The 21,839-nt window shown below is 36.2% G+C and overlaps 1 protein-coding gene across 7 annotated transcripts in view; it reads left to right on the top strand.

Moving 5' to 3' along the window:
• PSEN1 (presenilin 1) overlaps positions 1–21,839 on the top strand; it is an 89,166-nt gene that overhangs the window by 37,866 nt on the left and 29,461 nt on the right. For all 7 annotated transcript variants that reach the window (XM_082383949.1, XM_082383947.1, XM_082383951.1 and 4 more), the window contains 2 exons: positions 13,361–13,428; positions 18,018–18,238. In XM_082383949.1, coding sequence (XP_082240075.1) covers positions 13,361–13,428; positions 18,018–18,238 — 289 coding nt within the window. The remainder of the gene's footprint in view (positions 1–13,360; positions 13,429–18,017; positions 18,239–21,839) is intronic.

Below are 21,839 nucleotides of genomic sequence, written 5' to 3'. Positions count from 1 at the left end.
TTGAAGGTGAAACCCTTTTATAGGAACATATTTGCAAAAGCATCAGAGTACACCCAGAACTGTCTGTAAATGACAAAAGACTTAAAAATGACCACAGTTAAAGATTTGATGAAAGTTCATAATAATGCAGTTGACAAGAAAATTAGTTATTTCTGAGATATACACTTTAAAGCAATAACTAGGATTATTACTTATAACATTATACCAGAACATATAAGATTTTTAGAAATTTCATGTAATGTCTGAAATATTTATATGAACATATTTCCATACATATTTCCATGCAAATACAAATATAAGATTTTTAGAAATTTCATATAATGTCTGAAACATTTATATTAACATATTTCCATACAACTAACCCAATGAAAGTTTAGTATTAGTTGTTTTGTTTGTTTGTTTTTTTATACTGCAGGTTCTTATTAGGCATCAATTTTATACACATCAGTGTATACATGTCAGTGCCCAATTCAGCACGCCACCATCCCCACCCCACCGCAGTTTTCCCCCCTTGGTGTCCATATGTCCATTCTCTACATCTGTGTCTCAACTTCTGCCCTGCAAACCGGCTCATCTGTACCATTTTTCTAGGTTCCACATACATGCGTTAATATACGATATTTGTTTTTCTCTTTCTGACTTACTTCACTCTGTATGACAGTCTCTAGATCCATCCACTTCTCAACAAATGACTCAGTTTCGTTCCTTTTTATGGCTGAGTAATATTCCATTGTATATATGTACCACATCTTCTTTATCCATTCGTCTGTCGATGGGCATTTAGGTTGCTTCCATGACCTGGCTATTGTAAATAGTGCTGCAATGAACATTCGGGTGCATGTGTCTTTTTGAATTATGGTTTTCTCTGGGTATATGCCCAGTAGTGGAATTGCTGGGTCATATGGTAATTCTATTTTTAGTTTTTTAAGCAACCTCCATATTGTTCTCCATAGTGGCTGTATCAATTTACATTCCCACCAACAGTGCAAGAGGGTTCCCTTTTCTCCACACCCTCTCCAGCATTTGTTGTTTGTAGATTTTCTGATGATGCCCATTCTAACAGGAGTGACGTGATACCTCATTGTAGTTTTGATTTGCATTTCTCTAATAATTAGTGATGTTGAGCATCTTTTCATGTGCTTCGTGGCCGTCTGTATGTCTTCTTTGGAGAAATGTCTATTTAGGTCTTCTGCCCATTTTTGGATTGGGGTGTTTCTTTAATATTGAGCTGAATGAGCTGTTTATATATTTTGGAGATTAATCCTTTGTCCGTTGATTTGTTTGCAAATATTTTCTCCCATTCTGAGGGTTGTCTTTTCGTCTTGTTTATGGTTTCCTTTGCTGTGCAAAAGCTTTGAAGTTTCATTAGGTCCCATTTATTTATTTTTGTTTTTATTTCCATTACTCTAGGAGGTGGATCAAAAAAGATCTTGCTGTGATTTATGTCAAAGAGTGTTCTTCCTATGTTTTCCTCTAAGAGTTTTATAGTGTCCAGTCTTATATTTAGATCTCTAATCCATTTTGAATTTATTTTTGTGTATGGTGTTAGGGAGTATTCTAATTTCATTCTTTTACATATAGCTGTCCAGTTTTCCCAGCACCACTTATTGAAGAGACTGTCTTTTCTCCATTGTATATCTTTGCCTCCTTTGTCATAGATTAGTTGACCATAGGTGCATGGGTTAATCTCTGGGCTTTCTATCTTGTTCCATTGATCTATGTTTCTGTTTTTGTGCCAGTACCATATTGTCTTGATTACTGTAGCTTTGTAGTATAGTCTGAAGTCAGGGAGTCTGATTCCTCCAGCTCCATTTTTTTGCCTCAAGACTGCTATGGCTATTTGGGGTCTTTTGTGTCTCCATACAAATTTTAAGATGATTTGTTCTAGCTCCGTAAAAAATGCCATTGGTAATTTGATAGGGATTGCATTGAATCTGTAGATTGCTTTGGGTAGTATAGTCATTTTCACAATGTTGATTCTTCCAATCCAAGAACATGGTATATCTCTCCATCTGTTGGTATCATCTTTAATTTCTTTCATCAGTGTCTTATAGTTTTCTGCATACAGGTCTTTTGTCTCCCTAGGTAGGTTTATTCCTAGGTATTTTATTCTTTTTGTTGCAATGGTAAATGGGAGTGTTTCCATAATTTCTCTTTCAGATTTTTCATCATTAGTGTATAGGAATGCAAGAGATTTCTGTGCATTAATTTTGTATCCTGCAACTTTACCATATTCATTAATTAGCTCTAGCAGTTTTCTGGTGGCAGTTTTAGGATTCTCTATGTATAGTATCATGTCATCCGCAAACAGTGACAGTTTTACTTCTTCTTTTCCAATTTGTATTCCTTTTATTTCTTTTTCGTCTCTGATTGCCATGGCTAGGACTTCCAGAACTATGTTGAATAATAGTGGTGAGAGTGGACATCCTTGTCTCGTTCCTGATCTTAGAGGAAATGCTTTCAGTTTTTCACCATTGAGAATGATGTTTGCTGTGGGTTTGTCATATATGGCCTTTATTATGTTGAGGTAGGTTCCCTCTATGCCCACTTTCTGGAGAGTTTTTATCATAAATGGGTGGTGAATTTTGTCAGAAGCTTTTTCTGCATCTATTGAGATGATCATATGGTTTTTATTCTTCAATTTGTTAATATGGTGTATCACATTGATTGATTTGCGTATATTGAAGAATCCTTGCATCCCTGGGATAAATCCCACTTGATCGTGGTGTATGATCCTTTTAATGTGTTGTTGGATTCTGTTTGCTAGTATTTTGTTGAGGATTTTTGCATCTATATTCATCAGTGATATTGGTCTGTAATTTTCTTTTTTTGTAGTGTCTTTGTCTGGTTTTGGTATCAGGGTGATGGTGGCCTCATAGAATGAGTTTGGGAGTGTTCCTTCCTCTGCAATTTTTTGGAAGAGTTTGAGAAGGATAGGTGTTAGCTCTTCTCTAAATGTTTGATAGAATTCACCTGTGAAGCCATCTGGTGCTGGACTTTTGTTTGTTGGAAGATTTTTAATCACAGTTTCAATTTCATTCCTTGTGATTGGTCTGTTCATATTTTCTGTTTCTTCCTGGTTCAGTCTTGGAAGGTTATACTTTTCTAAAAATTTGTCCATTTCTTCCAGGTTGTCCATTTTATTGGCATAAAGTTGCTTGTAGTAGTCTCTTAGGATGCTTTGTATTTCTGCGGTGTCTGTTGTAACTTCTCCTTTTTCATTTCTGATTTTATTGATTTGAGTCCTCTCCCTCTTTTTCTTCATGAGTCTGGCTAATGGTTTATCAATTTTGTTTATCTTCTCAAAGAACCAACTTTTAGTTTTATTGATCTTTGCTATTGTTTTCTTTGTTTCTATTTCATTTATTTCTGCTCTGATCTTTATGATTTCTTTCCTTCTGCTAACTTTGGGTTTTGTTTGTTCTTCTTTCTCTAGTTTCTTTAGGTGTAGGGTTAGATTGTTTACTTGAGATTTTTCTTGTTTCTTTAGGTAGGCTTGTATAGCTATAAACTTCCCTCTTAGAACTGCTTTCGCTGCATCCCGTAGGTTTTGGGTCGTCGTGTTTTCATTGTCATTTGTCTCTAGGTATTTTTTGATTTCCTCTTTGATTTCTTCAGTGATCTCTTGGTTATTTAGTAACGTATTGTTTAGCCTCCATGTATTTGTCTTTTTTTACGTTTTTTTCCCTGTAATTCATTTCTAATCTCATAGCGTTGTGGTCAGAAAGGATGCTTGATATGATTTCAATTTTCTTAAATTTACTGAGGCTTGATTTGTGACCCAAGATGTGATCTATCCTGGAGAATGTTCCATGTGCACTTGAGAAGAACGTGTAATCTGCTGTTTTTGGATGGAATGTCCTATATATATCAATTAAATCTATCTGGTCTATTGTGTCATTTAAAGCTTCTGTTTCCTTATTTATTTTCATTTTGGGTGATCTGTCCATTGGTGTAAATGAGGTGTTAAAGTCCCCCACTATTATTGTGTTACTGTCGATTTCCTCTTTTATAGCTGTTAGCAGTTGCCTTATGTATTGAGGTGCTCCTATGTTGGGTGCATATATATTTATAATTGTTATATCTTCTTTTTGGATTGATCCCTTGATCATTATGTAGTGTCCTTCCTTGTCTCTTGTAACATTCTTTATTTTAAAGTCTATTTTATCTGATATGAGTATAGCTACTCCAGCTTTCTTTTGATTTCCATTTGCATGGAATATCTTTTTCCATCCCCTCACTTTCAGTCTGTATGTGTCCCTAGGTCTAAAGTGGGTCTCTTGTAGACAGCATATATATGGGTCTTGTTTTTGTATCCATTCAGCCAGTCTATGTCTTTTGGTTGGGGCATTTAATCCATTCACGTTTAAGGTAATTATCGATATGTATGTTCCTATGACCATTTTCTTAATTGTTTTGGGTTTGTTTTGGTAGGTCCTTTTCTTCTCTTGAGTTTCCCACTTAGAGAAGTTCCTTTAGCATTTGTTGTAGAGCTGGTTTGGTGGTGCTGAATTCTCTTAGCTTTTGCTTGTCTGTAAAGCTTTTGATTTCTCCATCAAATCTAAATGAGATCCTTGCCGGGTAGAGTAATCTTGGTTGTAGGTTCTTCCCTTTCATCACTTTAAGTATATCATGCCACTCCCTTCTGGCTTGTAGAGTTTCTGCTGAGAAATCAGCTGTTAACCTTATGGGAGTTCCCTTGTATGTTATTTGTCGTTTTTCCCTTGCTGCTTTCAATAATTTTTCTTTGTCTTTAATTTTTGCCACTTTGATTACTATGTGTCTCGGCATGTTTCTCCTTGGGTTTATTCTGTATGGGACTCTCTGGGCTTCCTGGACTTGGGTGGCTATTTCCTTTCCCACGTTAGGGAAGTTTTCGACTATAATCTCTTCAAATATTTTCTCTGCTCCTTTCTCTCTCTCTTCTCCTTCTGGGACCCCTATAATGCGAATGTTGTTGCGTTTAATGTTGTCCCAGAGGTCTCTTAGGCTGTCTTCATTTCTTTTCATTCTTTTTTCTTTAGTTTGTTCTGCAGCAGTGAATTCCACCATTCTGTCTTCCAGGTCACTTATCCGTTCTTCTGCCTCAGTTATTCTGCTATTGATTCCTTCTAGTGTAGTTTTCATTTCAGTTATTGTATTGGTCATCTCTGTTTGTTTGTTCTTTAGTTCTTCCAGGTCTTTGTTAATCATTTCTTGCATCTTCTCAGTCTTTGCCTCCATTCTTATTCCGAGGTCCTGGATCATCTTCATTATCATTATTCTGAATTCTTTTTCTGGAAGGTTGCCTATCTCCACTTCATTTAGTTGTTTTTCTGGGGTTTTTTCTTGTTCCTTCATCTGGTACATAGCCCTCTGCCTTTTCATCTTGTCTATCTTTCTGTAACTGTGGTTTTTGGTCCACAGGCTGCAGGATTGTAGTTTTTCTTGCTTCTGCTGTCTGCCCTCTGGTGGTTGAGGCTATCTAAGAGGCTTGATGGGAGGCTCTGGTGGTGGGTAGAGCTGACTGTTGCTGTGGCGGTCAGAGCTCAGTAAAACTTTAATCCACTTGACTGTTGATGGGTGGGGCTGGGTTCCCTCCCTGTTGGTTGTTTTGCCTGAGGCAACCCAACACTGGAGCCTACCTGGGCTCTTTGGTGGGGTTAATGGCAGACTCTGGGAGGGCTCACGCCAAGGAGCACTTCCCAGAACCTCCGCTGCCAGTGTCCTTGTCCCCACGGTGAAACAGAGCCACCCCCCGCCTCTGCAGGAGACCCCCCAGCACCAGCAGGTAGGTCTGGTTCAGTCTCCCCCAGGGTCACAGCTCCTTCCCCTGGGTCCCAATGTGCACACTACTTTGTGTGTGCCCTCCAAGAGTGGGGTCTCTGTTTCCCCCAGTCCTGTCAAAGTCCTGCAATCAATTCCCACTAGGCTTCAAAGTCTGATTCTCTAGGAATTCCTCCTCCCGTTGCCGGACCCCCAGGTTGGGAAGCCTGACGTGGGGCTCAGAACCTTCACTCCAGTGGGTGGACTTCTGTGGTATAAGTGTTCGCCAGTCTGTGAGTCACCCACCCAGCAGTTATGGGATTTGATTTTACTCTGATTGCGCCCCTCCTACCGTCTCACTGTGGCTTCTCCTCTGTCCTTGGACGTGGGGTATCCTCCTTGGTGAAGTCCAGGGTCTTCCTGTCAATGATTGTTCAGCAGCCAGTTGTGATTCTGGTGCTCTCGCAAGAGGGAGTCTACTTCTGTATATTCTTTAACATGGTTAAAATCAAATGCATAATCAGTATGTGTCCTTTTTTAACTTTTACTTTGGCATAAGCATTTTTCCATATTATAAATTCTTAGCAAATATGTCTAATGGTTACATAATATTTGACTCAATGAGTGTATTGTAATTCACTTCCCCTAATTTGGACATTTAAGTTGTTTCCAGATTTTCGCTCTTCTAAAAAACAATGAATGTCTTTATGCATAGAAGTTTTCAGTTTTTCAAATTATTTCCTTAGGGTAAACTCCTAGGCACAGAATTTCTGGAGCAAATTATCTACATATTTTTAACTGTCTTGCTATGCAGAATTTTGTTTTCAAGATGATAGTATCAATTTGTACTTAACACTGGTAGTGAAAAAGGCTGTCTTACCCCACCTTCACCAGCGCTGAATTTCTTTTTTAAAAAATCTGTGCTAACCCTCATAGGCAAAGCAAAAATGTCTTAATTTGCATTTAGTTGATTATTAATAAGATGGAATACCTTTTCAGTGTTCACAAACTCTAAAATTATACAGAGTTTAACCTTGTTTGTTGAGTGGGTGGAAGTATTAACCCAAGTGATGACCATTTGCAGTCTGACATCAGAATCTAGAGATTGAAGACAAAAGATGTGTGTGATGGCGACAGGTAGTCATCAACACTCAGGGAGCCAAAGAGCAAATGATGTCGTGTTGAGAAGCATACTCCTCCCCCTACTTAAATATGCTCATGTCTCAATTACTGCATCTTTTTTTGTCCACTATATATATTTGTTTACATATAAGTGTTTACCTGCCAGTTCCATTTCTCTGCTTTATTGGACTTTCTTTGTGACTTGTATCTGGATTATATACTACTTTTGTTCCTCACATGTTATTGGGAGTCACCTGGGGTTTTACATTCTTCTTTGGTGTTAGGAGACCTCTTTCTGCTTTGCTAGCAGGAACTTAGAGGGCTTCTCCTGGAGCTCATAGTCTTGCTAATGTCCACTTGGGTTGTGTTGAGTTCAGGTGGAGTAGGGTAGTACTGGAGGGAAAAAGTGGTAAACTCATTGCTGGCTTCCTGGTACTTCTGACTCCCCAGCCTACTGGCAGCTGCACACATTCGATCCAGGTGTTGTAGCTGTATTTGGTAGGTAGAACTAGAACTTATCCTGATGTATTTTTGGTCAGTTTTGTGCATATTTTAGTTAATGCTTCATATTAGACAATCTAAAAGGTTTATACTTAGCTGGATTTCCACGTTCACCCATTCATTTTTGTGTTGTTTTCTTTTGCTTTTTAATATTCAAGTCTTAGCAAACACAGCCAATTCTATAGAAACAAGTTGTTAATTTTGACTCCTAGTATAAAAATAAAAGGAGCTTTTGAGTCAGAAATTCAGAAACTTGCCAGGACCTGTTTGGAAATAAGCCCTGAGGATTTGTGTGTCACTGGTTGATTGTGCAATGTCTCTGAGAAGCACAAGAAGCTAAAAGACCAAACAAACCTTAAAAAGGAAGAAATGGAAAAGGCAGTTAATTATTATATATCATTTGTTATAGATGAAACTGTATAGCTTACTAAAGTCACATGATTTCTGGCCTAGATAGTTCAGTGTTTAGAGGAGATCCTTGCTGTTCTGTACAGAAGCAGGGGCTCTTTTCTTTCAGAGCCTTTAGCACAGGAAAGCTGAACTAGGGATTGTAGCAAGATGAGAAAGGCCTGTTTTACCACCTGATGTTCTAGAAAAAGGGAAGGTGTTATTTAGTCATCAGAAGAGGCTTTGAATTTAGGTAATAATTCAGAAAATCATAACATCAGTGATTAACCTAAATAAGAAGACCATTTATAACCATTATTACAGGCAGAGGGCTAATATTTTTACCATATGAAGAGCAGTTACAAATAGCTAAAATTATGGACATCCTAATAAGAAATTTTAAAAATCCAAGCAGAGAAATTATGAAGGAAATATAGATGGCCAGGAGAGGGAGAGGAAGAGAGAGGGAGAGAGAGATGTATGCGTATTTCCTCACTAGCAAAAAATATATATATTAAAATAACAAATTAACATATTTAACTTACTGACTTGGTGAAGGTTAATCAGGCCTTATTTGCGGAGTCACTAAGCCAGTATGTATCAATAGTCAGTAATTAGAAAATGTCTGTACACTTTGGTTCTGTATTTTGCTTTCATGATTTATCCCAAAGACTTTAAAATGCTGGAAAATATTTGCATACTAGATATTACTCCTAGCATAAAATATAATTGGAAAAAGAAGGAAAACCCCACAAATTCCATGCATAAGGGAAAAGTTAAATTGTGGGTTCATGCGTGTAAGTAGACTATTATTTAGTCATTTAAAAATCATATTTAAAAAAAATATTTGGTGGGATGAGAATTTGTCTTTAATAAAAAATTAATTTAAAAAGCAGAATGTAAAATTTTGTATTACCTGATTCTAATTTTTTTAAAAGGTCTTTACATATGCAGACAGAAAACATGTCTGAAAGGAAATGTTAATGTCAACTTTGGTTCTCATTGGTCAATGGGAATTGTTTTTTCTTTTAGTGTTTCTATATTTTCTATATGTTATAAGCATATGTTACTTTGTATTCAGAAAAATGCTGTTTTTTTTAAATAAAAAACATTCCCATGTTCCCTTGCCCCTTCCCCCATAAAACAAGGTAAAAAGCATTTCTTAAGAAAGTGGAGGATTTCTGGTACATAATATTTACTCTAGCCCTTAATTTGGAGCTCAGTATGGAATACCAGTGTACATCTCCCACTCTTTAAAGTTTTTCTGTTTTGTAATATTTTATATACTTTTTAGTTTGATAACTTGGATTATTTCTAAAGCTAAGACTTGTGATGGGCTGGGATGCAGGTGGGAAGATTCATTTCTGCTTATTATTTTTTTTTTTTGCAGATGAACTAGAGTAAGGACTCCCTTTAGAATATTTTGCTAAAGTTGAAGTACTTAGAGGGAAACGTACAGGTGTCTTCAGTTTACTTTGATATGGATTAAAATGGGCTAATGGGTGGAGAGATGGATAGATGTGTTGCAAAGCAAGTACAGCAAAATGTGAATGGTAGAATTTTGGTGGTATCTGGGCAGTGGTTTGCTGTGTGTTTGAAAATTTTTAGAATAAAATGTTAGGGGAGGGCTTCCCTGGTGGCGCAGTGGTTAAGAATCCTCCTGCCAATGCAGGGGACACGGGTTCGAGCCCGTGGACCATGATACTGGTCCAGGAAGATCCCACATGCCCCGGAGCAACTAAGCCCGTGTGCCACAACTACTGAGCCTGTGCTCTAGAGCCCGCGAGCCACAACTACTGAAGCCCGTGTGCCACCGCTACTGAAGCCCTCGCGCCTAGAGCCTGTGCTCTGCAACAAGAGAAGCCACCACAATGAGAAGCCTGCGCCCCGCAACAAAGAGTAGCCCCCGCTCACTGCAAATAGAGAAAGCCCGCGTGCAACAGTGAAGACCCAATGCAGCCAAAAATTAAATAAATGAATAAATTAATTAATTAAAAAAATGTTAGGGGAGGTTTTTATGGAGGAACACCAGATATTAAATTTGTTGTATTCGGATAGTCAATTTAGAATATTTAAATGTCAAAGGAATACCAACTTTAGTGGTGTAAAGCCACTCTTTTGACCTTTTCCCAAATTGTAACATTTTATAAAATTGTTTTAAAGAAAGAGAGAATTTTTAAGAAATCTTTTCTTCAAAAGAATTAGCAATCGCAGATCACCTTGAGTGATCAAAATGGAACCGCAAGACAAAATTAACATAGATTCTAATGTTAACATTAGTAACAACTAGATTTTGATAGCTTAGAGTGGGATAATTGGAACAACTGGATCTGGGAGGTGGGTGTGGGAGATTTTTTTAAAAAAGAAGACAAAATAATATTCTTGATTTGGAGCTTTTCTTCTTTTTCTTTAAGTTTTGACTTGGTCTTTTCTGATTAAGAGATATGTTTGGGAAAGTTGTTGATTAAGTAGCTCCTTCTGTCATTAAACAGTAAAGTTCATTGAAAGCATAAAGCATATTTTGGCTGTATCTACCTCAAAATAATTTCACTTTTGGTTAAAAATTACCTGACAATTTATCATGCTTCTCCAATCTATTTTTTAAAACCCCAGACTCTTTGGGTTGTATAGTATTTTCCCCAACATACTCATTACATAAAATTACCATAAAATTTTTTTATCTTGTGTAATAGATTATAAAAATCAAGTTCTGGGGACTTCCCTGGCGGCCTAGTGGTTAAGACTCCACGCTTCCACTGCAGGGGGCATGGGTTCGACCCCTTGTCGGGGAACTCAGATCCTGCATGCCACATGGCGTGGCCAAAAAAATTAATTATTTAATTAATTAAAAATCAGGTTCTGATTCTATCTCTCATATTAATAAGCTGTACATGAGTAATAATGACTAATATTTATATAGTTCTATATGAATTCTGCATAATAATGGACTGACATGTAAGTATTAACTTATTAATGAACCAAGTAAAATAAACATAGCATAGCAATACTTATTGAAACCTCAGATTCAATAATACTTATTGAAACCTCAGAATATTCTTTTGTCAAATAGTTATGTAATTTAGAAGACCTATTTTCTCTGTACAGTTAAAGTATGTGTATATAGGTCACTTAACTGAATATCTGATTTTCAATTTTATTGAATTTGATTTATCAATTATTTTATTTTATCAATTTATTATCAATTATTTATCAATTAATTTATTGTTTATTTAAGAAATACATCAAAATTCCTCCATTGAAAATATTGCTGCTTTAAAGTTTAAATGTTAACTGTTGACTCTGTTGATAATTTTTTTAATTGAAGTATAGTTAATTTACAGTATTATATTAGTTTCAGGTATACAGAATAGTGATTCGTTATTTTTACAGATTATACTCCATTAAAAGTTATTATAAGATAATGGCTATAATTCCATGTGCTATAAAATATATTCTTGTTGCTTATCTATTTTATACATAGTGGTTTTTACCTCCTAATCCCATACCCCTAACTTGTTTTTGCTTTTGTTTTTTTATTTTTATTGGAGTATAGTTGATTTACAATGTTGTGTTGGTTTCAGGAGTACAGCAAAGTGAATCAGTTATATGTCTATATATATCCACTCTTTTTTTTTTCAGATTCTTTCCCATATAGGCCATTACAGAGTATTGAGTAGAGTCCCCTGTGCTATACAGCAGGTTCTTATTAGTTATCTATCTTATATATAGTAGTGTGTATATGTCCATTCCAATCTCCCAGTTTATCCCTCCCCACCCTTATCCCCTGGTAACCATAAGTTTGTTTTCTACATCTATGAGTCTACTTCTGTTTTGTAAATAAGCTCATTTGTACTCTTTTTTTTAGATTCCACATGTAAGCAATATCATATGATATTTGTCTTTGTGTCTGACTTCACTCAGTATGACAATCTCTAGGTCCATCCATGTTGCTGCAAGTGGCATTATTTTGTTCTTTTTTATGGCTGATTAATATTCCATTGTATATATGTACCACATCTTCTTTATCCATTCGTCTGTCGATGGACATTTAGGTTGCTTCCATGTCCTGGCTATTGTAAATAGTGCTGCAATGAACATTGGCATACCTCTAATTTGTACCCCTCACTTCCCATTCCCCTTTGGTAACCACTAGTCTGTTTTCTATATCTGTGCATCTGTTTCTGTTTTACATGTACATTTATTTGTATTACTTTTTAGATTCCACATATAAGTGGTATCATACAGTATTTGTCTTTCTCTGTCTGACTTATTTCACTAAGCTTAATACTCTCTAGGTCCATCCACATTGCTGCAAATGGAAGAATTTTATTCTTTTTTAAGGCTGAATAATATTCCTCTGTGTGTGTGTGTATGTTTGTGTGTGTGTACACATCTTACTTATCCGTTCGTTCTTCTGTTGATGGACAGTTGGGTTGCTTCCATATCTTGCCTGTTGTAAATAGTGCTTCTATGAACATAGTGGTGCATGTATCTTTTCAAATTAGTGTTTTTGTTTTTCCTGGATACATACCCAGGAGTGGAATTGCTGGATCATATGGTAGTTTTATTTTTAGTTTTTTGAGGAACCTCCATACTGGTTTCCACAGTGGCTGCACAAATTTACATTCTCACCAACAGGGTACAAAACTTCCCTTTTCTCCATATCCTCGCCAACACTTGTTATTTGTGGTCATTTTGATGATAGCTATTCTGACAAGTATGAGGTGATAACTTGTTGTTTTGATTTGCATTTCTCTAATAATTAACAGTATTGAGCATCTTTTCATGTGCTTGTTGGCCATGTGTATGTATTCTTTGGAAAAATGTCTCTTTAGGTCTTCTGCCCATTTTTTGATTGGGTTGTTTGTTTTTTGACATTGAGTTGTTTGGTTTGTTCATATATTTTGGATATTAACCCCTTGTCAGTCATATCATTTGCAAATATTTTCTCCCATTCCGTAGGTTGTCTTTGTTTTTGTTTTTTTTTTTTTAACACAATAACCCTTAAAATTTTATTTATTTATTTATTTATTTATTTTGGCTGCATTGGGTCTTCATTGCTGTGCGCCGGCATCTTATTGTGGTGGCTTCTCTTGTTGCAGACCATGAGTTCGAGGTGTGTGGGCTTTGGTAGTTGTGGCACGTGGGCTCAGTAGTTGTGACTCACGGGCCCTAGAGCGCAGGCTCAGTAGTTGTGGTACAGGGGCTTAGTTGCTCCGCGGCATGTGGGATCTTCCCGGACCAGGGCTCGAACCTGTGTCCCCTGCATTGGTAGGCGGATTCTTAACCACTGCGCCACCAGGGAAGTTCCATAGGTTGTCTTCGATAATTTGTTTTTTTTTAATGTATTCTTTTCTTTTAAAAATTTTACGTATTTTTAAAGGAACGAAGGTCTACATGTATTTTGGTGAAATTTCTATTTATATTATGAGTAGTTCAGCACCAAAGAGTTCTGTTATAGGTATTCACTGATCCCAAAGCTGCTTGTATTTTGCCATTTGAAAATCATAACACATACAGAAGTAATATACAATTTTTGAAGTAAGAAATTTGGATTTTTTTTAGGGTTATGGGATCTGTTAATTATACTGAAACTCTTTTCTAGGTCATCCATGCCTGGCTTATTATTTCATCCCTATTGTTGCTGTTCTTTTTCTCATTCATTTACTTGGGGTAAGTAGTGAAATATTTGGTCTGTTTTTCACAAATTAACTTTATTTGGGCTCTATAACTGGCATTTAAAGAACTGTACTTTGTTGATGAATTATTCTTAAATTATAATTGTTTCCATGTATAGGCCATAGTTGGTATATATACAACTAGTTAATATTATCGATAGGGATATTCTTTTGTTGATCCTTGTTTATAATAAGTAGAACTGAAAGAACTCAAGACTACAGTTATTTCTAAGTCTTTTTAGTAAAGAATTTACTGTATTCTTTACTTCTAGTAATGATCTTTGAATCAGAATGTTAAAGCGTTTCAAGCATGTGTATAAACATGAATTGATTTTTAAACTTTTATATTGTTTCATCAGTTAGTCTTTCGCCTTTCAAATGAAATCTTACATGAGAACTTCACATATAAAATAGAAAAAAGTGGAGCTGCTCTGTTGAAGAGAATAGAGAGGCTCAGAGGTTTGCCCGCCTTGCCTTTCTCTCAGCCCCAGTGGCAGAATACAGGTCGTAAACCATTGCACTAGCTCTTAAATTAGGAAGAAGCAATAAAGCTAAAAAATAAATTGAAGAGTTAACTCTTTGGTAGAAGCAGGGGGAATGACCATAGACAAAAGAAACAAATGTAAGAATCTCTATGAAATGGATGATTTTTTAGGAAAAAACTAGTTACCAAAACTGACCAGTGAAGTGATAGAAAATCTAAGCAGAGCAAAGAAAAAATACAGAAGGTTGTTGAGGAGGTTCTCATCCCACCTCCACCCGTAACAACAATACCAGGCCCAAATGGTTTCATAGGGAAATTCTATTAAACCTTTAAGGAGTGGATAACTCTAATGCTATTTTAACTGTTCCAGGACATAGAAAAAGAAGAAAAGCTTCCAGATTCTTTTTAAGAAGGCAGGGTAACACTGGTACCAAAACCCTATGAATTATCAAGAAAAAGGAAACTGTGGATCAGTCCTATTTATTGATGCCAAAAGAATAACTAAATATTCACTAACAGGATTCAGCAACAACCCTTCGAGGCTATAATACATATGACCAAATGGAGTTTGTTTGCAGAATGGGAAACTGGTTTATTATTAGGAAATATCAATACAAGTCACCATGTTACTAAGTCATCATCTCGTACATGCTAACAAGAATTTGACAAAATTCAACACTTGTCCTTGGTCAAATTCCATAATAAAACAGATGATTAGTTCTCTAACATGATAAAATATATGAATCTTATTCTAAAGATTGGTATCATCCTCTTAGGAAAACTTCAGAAGCACACCTGTTACTGTTAGGACAAGATGAGGATTTCCTTTATCACTATTGTTGTCAATAGTTGCTCTGGAGGGACTAGTGAACGCAATTAAATAAGACAAAGAAATAAGAGCTGCACAATTTGGAAGAGAAGGTTAAATCATCAGTAATTAGAGATAAAATGATTGTTTACTTGGTTTCAGAATTAACCAAAAAAACAATTAGAATCACTAAGTAAATTTGTTAAGGCAACTGCATACAAAATTAATTAACATAAATCAATAGCCATCATGTAAACAACTAGTTAGAAAACATAATGAAAAGAAAAAAATCCCATTTATGAGAGCAGCAAGAAAGAGAAAATATCTAGGATTAAACAGTAATTGTTTAAGCTCTATTATTAAGAAATTTTAGGGAGTTCCCTGGTGGTTTAAAGGTTAGGATTTGGTGCCTTCACTGCTGTCACCCAGATTCAATCCCTGGTCAGGGAACTGAGATCCTGCAAGCCATGCGGCGTGGCCAAACTTTTAAAAATAAATAAATAAATAAAATACAGAAATTTTAAAATGCCTCTTCAGGGCTTAAAAAGAAGACTTAAAGAAATGGAAAATTATACCAGGTTACATAGAAAGAATATCATCATAAAGATGTCAGTTCTCTCTAAGTTTATTTTAAATTTTAATATAAGCCCAATAAAAATACAAATAAGATTTATTTTTAATCTGGACAAGATAATTTTAAAATTTATTTGAAAAAATAAATAAGTGAAGGTACCCCAAAGAATCGTAAAAAAGAAGAAAACTGAGGAATACTACTCCTTACCTGATACAAAATTATAAAACTAGGGACTTCCCTGGTGGTGCAGTGGTTAAGAATCCTCCTGCCAATGCAGGGGACATGGGTTCGAGCCCTGGTCCGGGAAGATCCCACATGCCGTGGAGCAACTAAGCCCGTGCGCCTAGAGCCCGTGCTCTGCAACAAGAGAAGCCACCGCAATGAGAAGCCCGCGCACTGCAACGAAGAGTAGCCCCCGCTCGCCGCAACTAGAGAAAGCCCATGCGCAGCAACGAAGAGCCAACACAACCAAAAATAAATACATAAATAAATAATTTTTTTAAAAAAACAAAAAAAAACAAAATTATAAAACTATAATAATTAAAATAGTGACACCTGCACTATAAATAGATAATTAGTAGAAAAGATTAGAAGGACTAAAAAAAAAATGCTCAAATATATAAAGGAATTTAATTTATGATACAGGTAGTATAGAATCAGTAGGCTGTAAATGGATTATTTAGTAATTGGTGTTGAGATAATTGGGTAGTCATCCAGAGAAAAATTTGAATTTCTTCTTTATATCTATACCAGGATAAATTCCAATGGATTAAAAATTTAAATATGAAAGTAAAACCATAAAAGGACTAGAGAAAACCATGGGGGATGGGGAATTTAAGTATATATATATATTTTTTTAATTATATAACTTAAAAGGTCCTTCCTTAAATCTAATGTTTTATATATAAATATATACATATATATATATATATATATACACACACACACACACACACACACACATTCACACAAAACCAAAAAACCCAAAAAACAAGCCAACCAGCCACACCATGAAAAAAATCAGAAGATGAATGACCAACTGCTAAGTGTGTTTTCAACTCATTTTATAGACAAAGGCTAATTTACTTTATATATAAACCTCTACATGGCAATAAGATCAACAGCAACCTAACAGAAAAAAAATGGGCGAAGGATATGAAAAAATAGTCAACAGAAAGAGAAAGACAAGTTACTTTTAAATATATGAAAATATGCACACCCTCCTTATAAAATTAATGCTAATTAAAGCTGTACATTAGGTTAACAAGGATCAAATAGTTTAATAAATGTTCTAATTTGGCAAGTTTGCAGGAAAATAAACATGCACACATTGGTGTAAAACTTTGATTAAGAGCAGTTTGGCATATCAATTAAAGTTTTATATGAATATGTCCTGAACCTAGTAATCTGTAGGGATAATCATTGCAGCATTGTTTCTGATAGCAAAAGAATGGAATCAGTCTAAGTATCCATCAATAGAAAACTGGTTAAATAAATTATGGTACATCCATACAATAAAGCCATTGAAAAGAATGAAGTACTCAAGTATACTAATGTGGAAAGTTCTCCAGGAATATCGTTAAGAGAAAAAAACCTGGTTTAGAACAATGTGTATGCTATCATTTGTGTCCAGTAAAGAGGTATATTTATGACATGTATGGACACTCTCTGGAAGGATGCATATGAAGTTAATAATAGTGCTTTCCTTTGGAGAAGGAGACAAGGTTTGGGGGAAACTTTTCACAGTATATGTTGGGAATTTTACATTTTAGGCATGTATTACCTAGCCAAAGATAACAATAGTTTGGAGTTTTCGGTTTTTTTTGTTTTGAGTGCTGGGATATCTGAAATGCTTAATACGAATAGCTACATCATCCAGAAATTTAACATTTATTTTGAAATTTCAAAATGGAAAGATCACCTTTCTGGATAGTCTGCAGAATCCAAAGTTTGTGCTTAAATAAACAAGTGCTTTCTTTCTCCTCAGTTACCCATCTTCTATATTTGTATCTCTTTATTTTAAGATGGAATTCCCCCTCCCAAAATTAAAATACTATTTTCTTCATTATAAAAATTCATTCATTCATTCCTTGTGGAAAAAAAAAAAGAAAGAAAGAAAAGAAGAAAAGTTTTAAAAATTCCAGACTCCCATCATCTAAAGATAAGTCCTGCATCTTTTCAGGAATTACTACATCGATCTCTTGCTCTCTCTTCTCACACACTATTTCATGTAAATGAGATCATATTTTTTTTTCAGGCAACAATATATCATGCCTATATCCCATGTTTGTGTGTATGTGTATAAAACATATATATATTTAATGGCTGCACTAAATTTTATGAAAATAACACCATATGTCCTAAGCTCTAAAATTCATTTTGCATGTTTAATTTTTTCCAATTTCAGATACTTCAAACAAGTGTTTCCCAAAGTATAGAATAGCATTTTAGGTGTTGTATGGCCTTTTTTTTAGTTTTTGTACTTTACAACTGTGGCCTGTGATACTGGTTTCCCATTTATATGACTGATACAGAGTTTTCTGTTAAAATAAGCTCAACTTGAGGAAAAAAGTGCATTAATTTAAAGAAAGATATGGTAAAAGTGTGAAGCTGGGATATGAATATCTAATGAATATGTTAGAACCATAGTTCTAAAAAATGTTTTGGTGAAACTTATTGTATGCAAATCTTTTTAGAAATCTGTTTAATTTTTTTCAGGGAAGTGTTTAAAACCTATAATGTTGCCATGGACTACATTACAGTTGCACTCCTGATCTGGAATTTTGGTGTGGTGGGAATGATTGCCATTCACTGGAAAGGTCCACTGAGACTCCAGCAGGCATATCTCATTATGATCAGTGCCCTCATGGCCCTGGTATTTATCAAGTACCTCCCAGAATGGACCGCGTGGCTCATCTTGGCTGTGATTTCAGTATATGGTAAAACCCAAGACTGACATTTTGTTCATCACAGAAATACCTCCTGGTGTGTTTTCCTTCCTCTTCTAGTTGTCTTGACTTAGGGAAAATGACAACAGTAATGTCCCATAGCTTTTCAGTAAATAATCAGTTAACTCTACTATCTGTCATATAAAGATTTCAAACTTTTTGAGGTTAAGTTCTTTAAAACTTTTATTAATCCCCCCAGTGTAACTCACTGATGAGTTAGTGGAAGGATCCATAGACTGCTTGTCCTAAGACTTAGATTCAAATCCCATCGCTACCACTGATAGCCTTCGTGACTTTATGAAGGTGATTCGGGCCCTTCGAGCTTCAGTTTCCTCATTTGGAAAATGGGAATAATGCTTCTCAGAATACTTGTTGGAAAGCACTAGCAGAGTGCTTGACACACATAAAGTGCTCAACTAATTTTTAATATAAAAATTAAGTTAACTACTTTTTATAAGGCAACTTGGGTAGAATTACTCTTTTAAAGATAAAACTTATTTGGGCAGTGTGAGCTTCAAATTTATTAGCAACCCATGTGACATGGGTCCTGAAAAGTCAGAATATACCTTAGCCGTGAATAACCAAGATGTGAACTCTGTAACTCTCACTTTGCATAAAAGCCAAAAAGAGATCCGTTTTCAGAGGTCAATTTGTGGTCTCTGTATGATAACTGCAGTGTTCTTTCGTCCCTATTCAAATGCTTATTAAAATGTCAGGTGACCTGTAGTAGAAAACCTCACCATTCCCCCTTGATTGATGAATAAAACGTCTGTGGAAATAGAATTGGATTGGCTCTGTTCTCATATTTGAGCAGTCAGTCACAGAACTGGAGAAGTCATATACTCTTTGCGACAGACTTTTCATAGTGACCTTAGGTTGTATAGTATTTGATGGTTTGCAAAGTACTCATCTTTTCATTGCACAGCTGCGATCAAGAATGCCAGTTCTGCGCTCCGTCCAGTCAGCAGCTGGTTAATACTTTGCAGTCAGAGATTTTACCAATATGTTCTTCTGTTCCATGCCTTTTTCGACAGCCACAGTTTGCCTTCTCCTTCAAAGGGACACATTATATCTTTACCAAGCGACTCGGGTACTTTAGCAGCCCTACTACTGTTGCACAAAATCTTTGCAGGCTGGATCTTAACCACATCCACCTTTGTCCAAGAGCACAGATATAACATTACACTGATGATATCATCCTCTGAATAAATTCACTGGACCTACTTGGTGAGGACATACAGATATTCACAATAGAGCTCAAAAGGGAGGTGGCATTTCCCTGTACATAGTACAAGGCTCTGCCACCCCAGTTAAATTCCTGAAAGTTACTTGGTAAGCTGAGGGCTTCTGCATCTCTGGCACTGTCAAGAAATAGCAGCTGACCCTCTCTGCGCCCACGATGTTAAAACAAGCCCACTATGTTTTAGGCCCTTTGCGGATCTGGGAGGCAATATACTCTTCATTTACAAATTTTACTTAAGCCTATTTATACTGTTACAAATTGGCCCACCTTGAATGGGGACCTCCTACAACATAAGGTTCTAGAATCTGTCCAAATTGTAATACAGTAGTTACTTCCGTTAGTGTCCCTTCTCCCGCCCCAGAGAATCATTCACTGTAGAGGCTTTAGCAACCTCTTCTCATACCTCCTGAAATCTCTGGATCACACACTATGATCATAAGTTGCCCACGAATCTCTGGTGTGAGAAACTACCCTTTTCAGTCCCATGCTGTACACGTTTAGAATGGCCATTTCTGACTACATACCGAGCTCTCCTGGAAACAGGTTTTCACAGGCCCTGAACCTGTGAAGCTCCGAATCCATCTGCTCCTTATCTCCATATCGTGGAGACAGCTCAGCACAGCCACCAGGGCCTCCTTGCTAAGACAGAAATGTTAGCCATATGATAGCGCTGAGTCTGGGCCCCGTGGAATATCTCACCTATAGGAGAGGGTGGCCTCTTCTTTCCTCAGTCCCTTGCCAGTTGACAAGGTGCTAGAGGAGGTCACCCCTCTCTTGGACCCCTGGCTACCACGGGAGCCCTTTGGGATCAAATGAGTGAACAAACAGCAGTGGGAGTTTGTACACTTTATGGACAGCATCAAAACTACATGTGAAGGAGCTCACTGGAGAGCTCTGCTTTTCATTGCTTAATCCAGGCATCCTTGATCAAAGAATGGGATCCAAGGGTCAGCAAAATTAGCTGAACTTTGGGCAGTCGTCTTAATCTGGCCAACAGTTGGCTCCATCTGTGCATTTTTACAGACCCTTGGGACATTGCAAGTGGTCTAGCCACCTGGTTCTGCCAGTGGTAGCAACAGCAATTACTTATCCAAGGTTTCCCTCTTTAGGGGAAATAACTGAGAATCTCTTGCCTCACAGATACCAAAAATAGAAATCAAAGTTATACATGTCTCAGTACGTATTAAACCCACAATACAGGCCTCCTCACTTTATCCACTTGGGAGTTCCAGATAGTGTTATAGTGACTATTTCACTTCTAAATATACAATGCTGGGCTCTTGAACAAGGTGTGCAGTGGAACTTTCACCACCATACAAGTCTCACGCTACAGGGCTCACAAGGCACCATTATGACATACTAGAGCAAGTTAAAACTTGATTAAATGAAACATCAGGGTTGAATCATAATAAAGAGTCTGATTCCATTTTTGATATTAAAAAAAAAAAAAAAGCCAGCTCTGGACACAGACTGCCTGGGTTCAAATCCAGACTCTTCTGCTCCTATCATTTATTGGGTATGTGGCCACAGACACATTACTCAACCCCCGAGTCTTAGTTATTATGAAGATTAAAGTAATATGTACAGTACACACGTATAACGGTATTTATCAGTAAATATTAGCTGTTTCTTTAAAATATATAATACTGTGAAGTAAGCAAGGCAGTTATTCTTTTACTGCTAAGAACCTGAAGCTTGTAGAGGTAAAGTATTTGCCCAAGCTTAACATCATTTGATCTAGAATATGAGTCCTAAGTCCCATATTCTTTCTGCTACATTACACTGTTTCTCCTATCAACCCTCTGTTTCTTCCATACATATACAAATTATCTCCACAGACCTTTGAGTTCCTTCAAAATAAAAGACTTCTGTGTCCAGTATTTAGAGTAATGATTCTTAACTCCATTTCCATAAGATCTCAAGATGTCACAAAGATTGTTCTAAGAATTTCAAAACAAAATTAATTTTAATTCACTTTAATTGCTCTAAAAAATAAGGGTTTATCATTTAACAATTCTATAAGGAGTAGTGTGTCGTAAAACCAAGATAGTTACAGGACATCGCAGGTTGAAACAGGTTAGAAATCTCATTATTTCAGAGCATGGCAAATTCCCCTTTTCTCTTCCCAAACAAATCAAAATGGAAGCAGTGAGAGTAGAGATTTCTGTGTGTGTGTGTGTGCATGTGTGTGTGTGTGTGTTTTATTGTAGTAGTAGTAGTAGTAGTAGTGTACAAGAAGACATGACCACTTGCAGGTGTGAGGTTTTTTACTTTAATGCATCTGAATGATAGTAATGTCAACACAAGCTATCAAATCTTCCTTTACAAATTTACCTATATCTGTTTCAC

The sequence above is a fragment of the Balaenoptera borealis genome, assembly GCF_965194805.1.
Source record: "Balaenoptera borealis genome assembly, chromosome: 3".
Lineage (NCBI taxonomy): Eukaryota > Metazoa > Chordata > Mammalia > Artiodactyla > Balaenopteridae > Balaenoptera > Balaenoptera borealis.
This window is presented reverse-complemented; position numbering and strand designations above follow the sequence as displayed.